This window comes from Mandrillus leucophaeus, unplaced genomic scaffold (genome assembly GCF_000951045.1).
Source record: "Mandrillus leucophaeus isolate KB7577 unplaced genomic scaffold, Mleu.le_1.0 Scaffold284, whole genome shotgun sequence".
Lineage (NCBI taxonomy): Eukaryota > Metazoa > Chordata > Mammalia > Primates > Cercopithecidae > Mandrillus > Mandrillus leucophaeus.
This window is the reverse complement of record NW_012102965.1, coordinates 700,734-713,464: the sequence shown is the minus strand read 5'-3', so window position 1 is coordinate 713,464 and position 12,731 is coordinate 700,734. Positions and strand designations below refer to the sequence as shown.

General features: G+C 36.3%; 1 protein-coding gene across 1 annotated transcript in view; it reads right to left on the bottom strand.

Moving 5' to 3' along the window:
* MAGI2 (membrane associated guanylate kinase, WW and PDZ domain containing 2) overlaps positions 1–12,731 on the bottom strand; it is a 765,625-nt gene that overhangs the window by 206,738 nt on the left and 546,156 nt on the right. The window contains exon 9 of the mRNA XM_011985485.1: positions 6,793–7,431. Coding sequence (XP_011840875.1) covers positions 6,793–7,431 — 639 coding nt within the window. The remainder of the gene's footprint in view (positions 1–6,792; positions 7,432–12,731) is intronic.

Sequence of the window (12,731 nt, the reverse complement as noted above, 5' to 3'; positions counted from 1 at the left end):
ATCAATGGATGAATAGTTAAATAAAATGTGGCAAATCTACACAATGAAATACTACTCAGCCATAAAAGAGAATGAAATCCTGTCATTTGCAACAACATGAATAAACCTGGAGGACATTACATTAAGTATGCCAGGTCCAGAAAGACAAATACTGAATGATCTCACTTATATACAGAATATAAAAAAGTTCATCTCATAAAAGTAGAGAATAGAATAGTGGATAGCAGTGGCTGAGGAGGGTAGTGGGAAGGAGGGGTTGGGGGAGGTTGTGCAAAGGACAGAAAGTTACTGTTAGGAGAAAATAGTTCCTGTGTTCTATTGCACATTAGGTTGACTATAGTTACCAATAATGTATATTTCAAAGTAGATAGAGGATTTTGAATGTTTTCACCACAAAGAAAGAAATGTTTGAGATGATGGATTTACTTACCCTGATTTGATGATTATACAGCATATACATGTGTTGAAACATCATATACCCCATAAATATGTACAATTATTAAGTGTCAATTAAAAATAGATTAAAAAGATACATCATTTTTCTAATAGAAAAAAACCTGAAAGCAACAACAATATCCATTAGCATTAGTGGGAATCTGATTATGTTTTAAAAACAAGATGTATTTCTGAACTAATATATAAAACCCTCCAAAAGAATATTAAAGTAAGGCACTAGGGCATATACAACTGTAATATACTTAACAGGACGAAAATAATACAAAACATGTTCTCTTTAACAATGAAATTATTAGAAATCAACAATAGAAAAAGATTTGGGAATTCCAAACGTTGGAAGAATCAACACTTTTCTAAGTAACCTATAGGTCAAAAAAGAAATTACAAGGGAAATAAAATAACTTGGACTGAGTGAAAAAGGAAAACACAACATAGTAAAATTTATGGAATTTAGCTAAAGAAGTAGTTGGAGTGAAATTTATAGCTGTAAGTGATTTTGTCAGAAAGAAATGGAATCATTAATCCTCTAAGCTTCTGCCTCAAGAAGACAGAAAAGGAAAAATAAATCAAACAAGAAGTAAGTTGGAGAGAAAAAACTATAACTACCAGAGTGGAAAATGTTCAAATGGAAAACAGAAAATCAGCAATTTCAAAAGTTGGTTCTTAAAAAGGAATTACATAAAATTTTATTAAAAACTTTATGCTAATTCAACAACTTAGATGAATTGTAAAAATTTCTAGAAGTACATAAATTACCAAAACTGATTTAAGAAGAAAACATTAAATCAGGAAAAGAAGTGGAATTAACAATAAAAATCTTCCTACAAATAAAAGCTCAGACCAGATGACTTCACTGGTGAATTCTATCAGACTTTTAAGGAAGAAACAATATCAACCCTACACAAACTCTTTCAGAAAATAGAGGGAGAGGGAACACTTTCCTACTCATTTTATGAAGCCGCTATTATCCTGACACCAAAGCCAGAGAAATACATCATATGAAAAGAAAACAGAAAAATCTTCCCTGAAACAGGTTAAAAAAATCCTTAACAAAATATGAGCAAACGAAATTCAGCAACATACACAAAGTTATATACCATGATCAAGTAGGGTTGTTATTCCAGGAATGTTAAATTAGTTCAATATCTAAATATCATGTTATATAATATACCATATTAAAAAAGGACAAAAACTGCAGGATCATCCCAATAACTGCAGCAAAAATATTCGATAAAAACCAAGACCCATTGATTATTTAAATTTCCAGCAAACCAAGATTGAAGACAACTTTCTCTACCTGATGAAGGGCATATAAAAATCCTGCCCTAAAATCAGATGTAATGATGCAAGACTAACATTTTCTTTCTAAAATTGGTGACAAGGTAAGGATGTCTGCTCACCTCTCTTGTACTCAATATCATTCTGGGAAGTTCAAGCAAGTGTAATAATGCAAGGAAAAGAAGTCAAAGGCATACAAATTGGAAAGGAAGAAGTGAAACTGTCTTTATTACCAGATGGTATAATAACTACATAGAAAATATGGAGTCTACAAAAAAACCTCCAGACTTAAAAAGTCAGTTTAATAAAATTGCAGTGTACAAAATCAAAAATGAAAAACAAATGCATTTCTATATATTAGCAATAAACAACCTGAAAAGACATAAAACAATTCCATTGACAATAACATCAACAAGAATAAAATAGCTGGAAATAAAATGAACAAAAGTACAAGATCTGTACATTGAAAACTACAAACTATTGCTGAGAGAAATTAAAGATCCAAATAAGTGAAGAGATACACTACCTATGAATTAAAAGGTTCAGTGTTGGCAATTTTCCACATATAGTTCTATAGATTCAATGTAACACCCAAATCTCAGCAGGCCAAATAATTAAAAAGGCAATCCTAGGCCAGGCACAGTGACTCATTCCTGTAATCCCAGCTCTTTGGGAGGTAGAGGCAGGAGGATTGCTTGAGCCCAGGAGTTCTAGACACCCCTGGGAAACACAGTGAGACTTCATCACTAAAAGAACATTTAAAAAGCCAGGTACAGTGGCATGTGCCTGTAGTCCTACCTACTGGAAAGGCTGAGGTGAAGGATCACTTGAGCCCAGGATTTTGAGGCAGCAGTGAGCTATGATTGCACCACTGTACTGTAGCTTAGACAACAGAGTGAGACCCTGTCTCTTAAAAAACAAAAACAAAAACAAAAATGAAAAAACAGTCCAATACCAGAATGTCTATGGAAATGCCAAGGACCTAGAGTAGCCAAATTATTCTGAAAAAGGAGAAAAAGTTGGAGGACTAACACCTCTGTTTTCAAGACTTAATGGAAAGCTAAAGTAACATAGAGAGCATGGTATTAGCACAAGAATAGACAAACAGATCAATGGAATGGAATAGGGCATCTAGAAATAAACCTCCACGTTTATGCTAATTCATTTTTGACCAAAGTGTCAAGGGAATTCAATGAAAAATAGCTTTTTCAACAAATGGTGCTAGAGTGATTGTTGGATATACATAAGCAAAAAAAGAAAAAAAAAAATGAAGTTAGGCCCTTAATTGACAGTACACACAAAAATTATCTTAAAATTGTTTATAGACCTAAATAAATGAGCTAAAGGTTTACAATTTTTAGAAGAAAACACAAGAAATCTTGGGTCAGGAGATTTCTTAGATATAACACCAAAAGAAGGATCCATACAAGAAAAAAAACACTTGGGCCAGGCACGGTGGCTCACGCCTGTAATCCCAGCGCTTTAAGAGGCCAAGGCAGGTGGATCACGAGGTGGGTCAGGATATTGAGACCATCCCGGCCAACATGGTGAAACCCTGTCTCTACCAAAAATACAAAAAAGTAGCCAGGCATGGTGGCATGCACCTGTAATTCCAGCTACTCACGAGGCTGAGGCAGAAGAGTCACTTGAACTCAGGAGGCAGACCTTGCAGTGAGCCAAGACCACACCACTGCACTCCAGCCTGGGCAACAGAGCAAGACTCCGTCTCAAAAAAAAAGAAAAAAAAATTGATAAATTGGATTTTAACAGGAACACTTGTGTGCCTCAAATGCACCACTAAGAAAATGAAAAGACAAGCCATAGACAGAAAATACCTGCAAATCACATGGCTTATAAAGGAAGAACTTTTATAACTTAATAAAACTTAAAAGGACAGCACAATATAGGCAAATTATTTGAATAGACATGCTACCGAAGATATATGAATGCTAATAAACACATGAAAACATGGCAAACATGTAAAAGGATTAGAGAAATGTAAATTAAAACCACATAAAGATGTCACTACATGCTCATTAGAATAACAATAATAAAAAAGACTGATTATATCAAATGTGGGCAACAACGGGCAGAAATTGGATATTTGTACAACAGCTGTTTTGAAAAAATGTTCTATTTCTTAACAATTTAAATATATATTCTTCTTACAGTTGAGCAATACCACTCCTAGGTATCTACCCAAGAAAATGAAAACATAAGCACACACAAACACGTGTATTCAAATGTTCATAACATGATTCATAAACGTCAAAACCCGAAAACAACTCAAATGTCCATACACTAATGAATGGACATGAAAATGGAGTGGATCTGTACAGTGGAATACTAAGCAGCCATAAAAGAAACCACTTAAACCTGCACCGACACAGGGAACTCTCACCAGCATTAAGCTAAGTAAAATATTACATACTGTATGATTCCATTTATGAAAACTTATAGAAAGACAAAACTATTCAGAAAGCATATTAGTGGTTACCTGGGGTTTGGGGGAACTCTGGATGATGGATGTTCTAAGGATTATGATGATTGTTGCACAACTATATCATTTTAGCAACTTACTGAGCATACACTTACACTGGTGAGTGTTGTGGTATGTAAATTATACCACATGGTGTATGTAAAACAAATACCAAATAACCAAGGCATTTTAAAGTAACACACATGTATCCCATCTACATTAAACTTACTATATATATTCACACATGTGCTAGCAGACCATAAACTTTCTGTGACTATACATACAATATATTTGCCCCAGGGAGAAAGGACTGAAAGTCTGGGATAGGACAGAAAATTACTTTCATTTTATACTTGTTGACATTATTTGCTTTAAAAAAGTGAAACCATGTACATTATTACTTTATAAACTAAAAACTCTAGTAAATAATTAAAAACAGCCGACCACCCATAGTCCTGATATAAGGACCCAGGCCTGCAACTCAGCTCTTGAGTCTGCTTATCTCAATGAGGTCATAGGCACTTCTGAGTAGCCCATAATAAGATAAAGTGAATTTCGCCACCTAAGCGTGGTGCTAGTTCCTATTAATTTCAGAGAGATGAGTGCAAATTGTGGGAATCAGGGTAAACTCAAGAGGTTTTCGGCTAGAAGTACTTTAAGCATCACAGCATACTGCATTTTGCTATGCTAGGCAAAAAACAAAAAGCAAGTCCCTCATCCCCAAACACAACCCAAATGCAAAGACCACTTTGATTACTTGTGGAGTAAATGGGGGGTAAAGGAAAAGTGAGAATAGGGTAGCCTAGCTGATAGCAGGCATACAATACATGTTTTCAGAAAAGGACAAATTACCATAATGTAAATTAGGGATTTCAAAGTACCTTTTTTTCTGCTATGTCATGCTTTTAGAAGAAGCTGTATATAAAAAATGTGTCCAAATTTGTTTCTATGAATCACACAGTAGATACTGCACAGTGATTTTGTGATACCCTTTAATCTCAAGAACTTGTTCCAAATATTTGATTTTCAATTGGACACTATGAAGATATGACTGTTTAATTAGGAATGTTTAATCTCAAGCAATGCAAGAAATTAAAATACCCTGCCAACATTTAATGATCAGAATTCAACTGCTATTTTGTAACAATGCCTTGAGAAGGTCACATTTAAGATTATTTTGCTATCATATGAATTTCCCTTTTAGTACAGGAACCTAAGACTTTATAGAGTGCAGCTCACAAATGCCTGGTGTTTGCTGTCCGTTTCTAGACAAGGAATCAACAATGTAATACTTCCTTGAAGGAAAAACACCTGCAGAGAGGGCCAAATAAATCATAAAAGGTGCTACTTTCTTTCAGTTTTGAGTGCCTTCACTTGCTTTTCAAACTGACAGTTTCAGGCTGTTTTGAGTGCTTTGAATAGGCAACCACATGTTGGTCACATGTGTGTCCTTCATGCATGAGTTCCTCATTGTCCTGTTCCTTTTGACCCATCCATGCTGAAGCTTCGGTATTAATTTAGACTCGCCAGACATTTAGTGAGCAGATGTTGGGCTACAACACTGCCATTGGGTTAGGTAGTAGTATTATCCCATTGCAACAGATGACACGGCTGAGGCTCATTGACTTTCAGTGTCCTAAGTCCACAAATTGGCAAATAGGAAAACCAGGGCTTAGCCTGATCCTTCTCCTTTACACTCTTTCTTCGAGATAGTATTCTCTTTATCTATGGCCCCTTCCCTCCCTTTTCTCTCCAGGTTCACTGGTCATCCAGAGCAAAGCAGAAGAGATGTGGAGAAGGGGCCCTGTGCTTTACCCCATTCCCTTCCCCACAGAGAAGGTAGAGGGGAAGAAACATTCAGGGCTCAGAGCTTCTACCACACTTGGCCCTGTTCCTATTTCCATACTTTGCCCACGACACTCAGCCCAGAACTTCAGCCCTCACCCTGTTCTGTAACTTTCTTCTTAGATCATGGGAGGTACTATGGGTAATTGTTCCTAGAGCAGTCCCTGCAGTAGCAGAAGTGCCCTGAACAACATCATTCCAAACTTTGAAAAGATTTTTCGACAGCAGCACAGCTCTCAGAGCTCTCACAGTTCATGGTCCTTCTGAGTATTGTCAAGACTGTGCTTGGGCTTGGGAGGGGTTGAACCAGCTTCCACCTGCTAGCCTGGAAACCTAAGCACGATTCAAAGTATTGCTTCCATCGGAAAAGCAGGTTTCTTAATTAAATCAATGGGAAACCAGTTTGAGTTCTCCACGACTGATACATGAATGAACTTTTGAAACAGAATACATTCATACTTGGGGATTTGATCTTTACCCTCCAACTTTCTATCAATATGTTTGTAAGACTGAAAGAACTATTATTGTGTTTAATACAAAATAGAAAAAGACGTATTCTCAGAATTCAAAAACACAGCTTCCTTTAATTCGTATTTTTCTCTCTTACTCTTTAAGCTTTATTTTTTAAAGTATAATTTCATTCAACTCCAAGGAAATCTCCATTTTAACAATATTATTAAAGGATCCTACTATTTTACCCATATATTTTATTGCTGAGCCAGTGTTTGTCTTACCTCCTCGATGGATAATCAAAGACGTTTCGCTTCCAATGGGACAGTCCTTAAGTATATCCACTACTTCTGTATGGCTCAGGTTCTGTACATTCTGCTGGTTGATCTCAACAATGAGGTCACCTTCACACAGGCCAGGGCATCCCTGAATGTCAAGTATTTGTTTCACTCGCTGTCCTGTAGGACTGTCGGCAATAGTGAAGCCAAAGCCCTGGGCACCTTTCACAATGGTTAAGGTCATAAGTTCAGCTTGGGTGGCCCCAGATGAAGCCATAGACACATTGTCATCATGGACGGGCGGTGGATATGTGCCATCTAGCTGACCATCAGCTGGAATGGAGTGCAAAGAATGAGGCGGCCGATCTGTTATATCTGGAACTGACTGTGAGGTCCGAGAAATGTATTCCAAATATGTTTCATAGTTGTGTCTTCCATTGACCATCACTGGAGGTGGCCTCTCCATTATTGCAAGGGGTGGCACCATGCTGTTAGCAGGGTCTTCAGGATCAAAGGGCAAAGGGTAGCCGCGACACAACACCAGGTTGACACTCTGACCAATAGGAACAGACTGGAAAAGTTTGACAACATCTGCATGAGTGTGTCCAAGGACACAAACTTCATTAATATAGACAATGACATCACCTGTAAGAAAAAAAGAGATTGACAACATGAGGTAAGTTCAATTAACATCGACATAGAGAAATGGAATTATTTATGAGACTAGTGAGAGGTGCTGTTTCTCAGTAAGCAGTGAGAAAATCAATTAGAATATACTTAAAATCACTGTAGGTGACTCAAGGTTACAACAGGACTGCCAACAAATATAATGATCAAATGCTGAAAAAAAGCTACTTGGTTATTCTTGAAGTTCAGAAACAACTTCATATTCAGAAAGAAAGGCTCTGAGAGAAAAGGTTAGAAGAATTTGTACCTTGAAGAAGCACATTCTCTATGCTTCTTTTTCATCTTATTTTCCATCTTCGGTGTAATTCAGTTAATATAATTTTCAAACTATTGAGGAGTAGTGGTCATGAGTTTTAGATGAAAAAGAAAGCCCTACCATTTTTTTGTATAATAAGTCAATTGCCTTTTTTCTCTTTTATGGAAGAGAAAAAATTTGCCCATTTATTTGTTTTTTTCCATCTATAGCAGGTAATTACAAAGCTTCCATGTATATGCAAGCAAAGGTCAAGAGTGCAGGTTTTGGGATTGGGGAGCTGGGTTGACATCTTGGCTCAACTATTTAACAGATACGCAATATTGACCAAGTTACCTGCTTTGAGCCACAGTTCCTCGTTTGTAAAGTTGTGAGAATGAAATGACATAATGTAGGAAAAGTACTTGGCATAGTGTGTGACACACAGTGCTCAATAAACGTAGACTATTATTAATATGATTGTTGTTAAAATAGGATGGAAGAGATTTGAGACCCTTGGTTTCAAACAGAAAGCTGCCATAGTTCATCCTCTGATTTTAGATAAACTAATATTTCTGTGGATCATTTTCAATAAAGGCACTTGTCCTTTCTCCCCAGTGAACTATCACAGATTTTCAGAGGTCTACTGGTTAGAGGCTAACTTTAGATTAGAAATGCCCTGAATGCAAATTATTCATTATAAAATATGTTCAGAGAAATATTTTTTCCTGCTTAAAATGCAGAAAATCATGGCTGTTTGAGATAAATGTTTTAAAAAATTTTCAATTATGTATGAATAACAATTTTATTTTTGGAGAACTATTTTATCATGGATTGTTATTTTTATCTTCACAAACCATAATACTTGAAAATTGAACTTGCAAATTGAGATTGTGCCTGACTATGCTGAGGAGTATATTAGGGATGAAAAGACATGTTTTCACAGATTGTCAAATAAACAACTCGGAACACATCAGTTTATCAGAATAATTCTGGAATGGGAGGTGCAAATGGCTAGGGATTTCATTCTAAGACATCCTTGCCCAGCAAGCTTGCAAACATCAAAAATGAAAAACAGAGTTGAACTTTTAGAGTTGACTACTTTTCTGGTCTTTTGTAGGTGTATAACATAAAATGAATAAAACAATTAACAGCATTGTCTTAATTAACAGTCCCTCTTCCCAAATTGACAGAAAGGCCAAGCAGACATTTTCAGGGATCCAGATTAGGTCTGCCTCTAGAAAATGTCACAACCTATGTGATTGGTCAGATGAAACTTCACTTTTCCATAATGTCTATCAGGGAGGGTACTGGTGTGGAGGCTGGAACGTGGGTCCATGGCTCAGAACTGAATTGGAGTGGACATTCCCTCACTGCTCTTATAATTCCTCATCAGCCTGTGGCAGCTGGGGATGCTTTGGGCATCGTTTTTAATTGATTCTGTTCATCTCAGTATCCCAGAGAAGTGTCTAATTCAGATAGATTGTTTTTTTCTCCTCCTGTTTCTTTTAGTTTTAATGTTATATTATTTTCCACATTTAAAAGGTTGAAAGAACAACAAATACTTGTATACTAACATCCAACTTAATGACTGGAACATTGCTCGTTTTAGTTGAATCTCCCGTGGCTAGCACCTCTCCCCCAACTTGCTTTCCTTTACAGCCCTTTCCAAGGTAACCATTGTCCTACTTGAGGTTTGTTATTTACATATACTTTATAGTTTATATCATATCTAGGTGTCCATAAAAATAATATCTCTAAATAGTATCTAATCCCTAAATAATAATCCCTGGGAAGTATTTTTACATATTTTAAGCCTTTTGTAAACGGTATATATTTTAATGTTCTGTAACTTTTCTTAAAATATGTTTGTGATATTTATTTTGATACTTGTGCCTCTAGTTCATTAGTTTTCATCATAATATAGTATTTATTGATGGCTATATTACTACTTAATAACATTCATCCATTCTTTTGTTAATGGACGCTGGAGTTATGATAAATTTGTGGCTATTGAAAATAACTCTGCCATGAACCCTGTGCTGGCACAGACCATGTGCATCTTCAACTTTGTTAGATAATGGCAAACAGCTGACAAAAGAGGTCATATCAATTGACACTCCCATCGGTAGTGTGTTGAACTTTTCATTGCTTTACATCTGACATAGTACTTGGTATTCTCATACTTAATTTTTACTAATCTAATGGATGTGATCATAGTTTTGATTTGCATTTCCCAGATTGCCAGTGAGGGTGAGCATCTTTTCATGTTTATTGGCCTTTTGGATTTTCTCTTAGGTATGCCTCGTTTCCTCAATCTTCCTATTCAGTGAGTTTTTTTTTTTTTTAAAAACTCATTGACTATTTTTGATGTCTACTTTCATTCTTGATCCAACATTCTCCTTAGGTTTAGGAGGCTGTAAGGTATAGTAGAGATCACATGGGATATGAGGTCGAAAGACTTTGGTCTGAGTTCTAGTTTCATCACTTATTAGCTGTATAACTTTCCCAAACTGGCTTCAATCCTCTGTGACTCCGATTCTTTAGAAGTAATGATGAGCAATAGTAACAGCAGCTTATTGTTCTATGGGAAACAACGAATGAGATCATACAGGTGAAACGGTTTCTAAGCTATAAATTATTATGCAACAGATGATTGCTATTTCAGTAATTACTATTTGTCCTTCGTTACGTTCTTCCATAAAATCAGGACAGTCCTACCAAGATATTCCCACAACAGTTACAGTCAAAGATCATTGTGGAAATGATGGGTTTCTGAATGGCCAAGTAAAAGTGAGAAAGGGAACAAATGCCACTTCCTCTAATGCTCTCCCAAACTTTAATCATTGTTAACAGACTCCTTAGTCCCCAAGCGTGCTCTCTCCTTCCCTCTGCTCTGCCAGAATTTCATAGGAAAAGAGAACTAAGGGTCATGTTGAAAGCTCTCAAGGTTCACCTGCCAGGTCTAAAGAGTAGTTGTTTGAATTATAGTGATTAATGTTATCTATTTTTGAGTTTTAATGTGATCTTGCTATTTAGAAACAGAGTGAGAACTATTTGTGTTTCTTAGACTGCCTTTTACAATTTATGGGTATTTTCCACTCACAGCAATTTTTCAAGTCATCAGGCAAGTGAGAAAGAACCCTGCAACAATATCTTTATGAAGATAGAAGATTTCTGAATGCAAAAGATGAGTGACCAGTTATCACAGGACAAAACTATATAACAACTTGACAGTACTCAACTGCCCACTTTAAAAAAAATATATAGATGTCTAGATAATAAGTCATGGCCAAAACTCTTGTAGATGGGGATGTCAGCAAACATTTGCTTGTTCAGATAGAATTCATTGGGTAGAATATTTATAGACTGTGCTGTATAAATGTCATTTACATGTCGTGAAATAAAAATATAAGACACCTGGTATATGTCATCTGACAGTGCCATGCCAAGTCCTCAGACAGATTGGGTTTAAGAGCATAGAAAGGGACGTCATCAGGAAGACTGGCTCTGGCCCTAACCTGTTGGCCTACTTGAGAGGGAGAATTGGAAGAGACACTTGATCTCCCCATCTCTCAATTTCTTCTTTTATAAAATGAGAATAAAAATATCTCCTCCGTTTCCTCTTTTGCAGAGCTACTGTGAAAATGAGATCATCCTTGTGAAAATACTTATAATTTTATAAAATTTTTCTGCATTAAAAATAAGAAGATACATGTCTTTTGAAAGCTAAGCATATATTTTCATTACTATATTGCTGGAAAGTTTACTTTGTTTCCTAAATGGTCATTCACTTCAGGCCATATTTAGGTTAGTTTTAGGCCTGTTGGTCAGATTGAGTGTGAGTGATGAGTTAGGTGTCCCACAGGTCTGGTCTCAAACAACCTGAATGCCATTTATGGAATTTCAAAGTGCAAGTGAGGTAGAATGAGTTTGTTGAAGCAGGAGCTTTAAAACTGCTGTCCCGTATAAAAAGATGTTCTAAGATAATTTTTTCTTTCTTAGTCATGGGAATCAAAATACAGAATAGGATACATCATCATTTTGGATAAAATAGGGCACTCTACATAAAGCATTGCTTTAATTAGTTATTTTTATACCTCTTTCCTCTACCCCTGCATTCTTTGAGTCACTGTGGCCTACAGAATCTTCCTTTTCAACATCTCTCACTTACCACTCCCTCTCTGCCTTCCTTAAACACCACCTTGGACCAGACTAATTTACTTCCTAGTCAATTCTCATCTTACAGTCTACTCTATTAAGTTCAAACTACTTGATTTCTTGATCAACTGTTTAAGTCTTTCCAACTTATCTTTGTCTTCACCACCTAATAAGTTATTCTTGTGAAGCTGGTATCTTCACTACTCACAACTTACAAATTGTTACTTGCCTCTAGTTAAATTCTGCTATCCCTTTACCCTCAAGTGCACTTCCTTTCTATGTATGAATTCATGCCTACTAATTCATTTCCTTCCTCACGTCTTCAAAGGTATCTTTCATCACTCCTCCTGACATTGCTCCTATCTCATGTCTGAGGCTTGCAAATGCATCTCAGACTTTGTTCCTTTGTGGGAGTTCTACCCGTTCCAAGATTTCTCTGCGCTATATACAGAGCATCGTTACTATGTTGAGAATTCTTCAGGTATTTAGGATAGATTCTCACTGAATAAAGGATGGAAAGATTTAGTCAGAGGAAACCAGAAAAGATTTCATAGCTAAATGTACTACCTCCAGTTTAGTGTTTCTAACTTCTGTTTTTGCCAAGTTACCCAGATTTTTTTTTTATTATACTTTAAGTTCTAGGGTGCATGTGCACAATGTGCAGGTTTGTTACATATGTATACATGTGCCATGTTGGTGTGCTGCACCCATTAACTCATCATTTACATTAGGTATATCTCCTAATGCTATCCCTCCCCCCGTCCCCTCCCCACAATAGGTCCTGGTGTGTGATGATCCCCTTTCTGTGTCCAAGTGATCTCATTGTTCAATTCCCACCTATGAGTGAGAACATGCGGTATTTGGT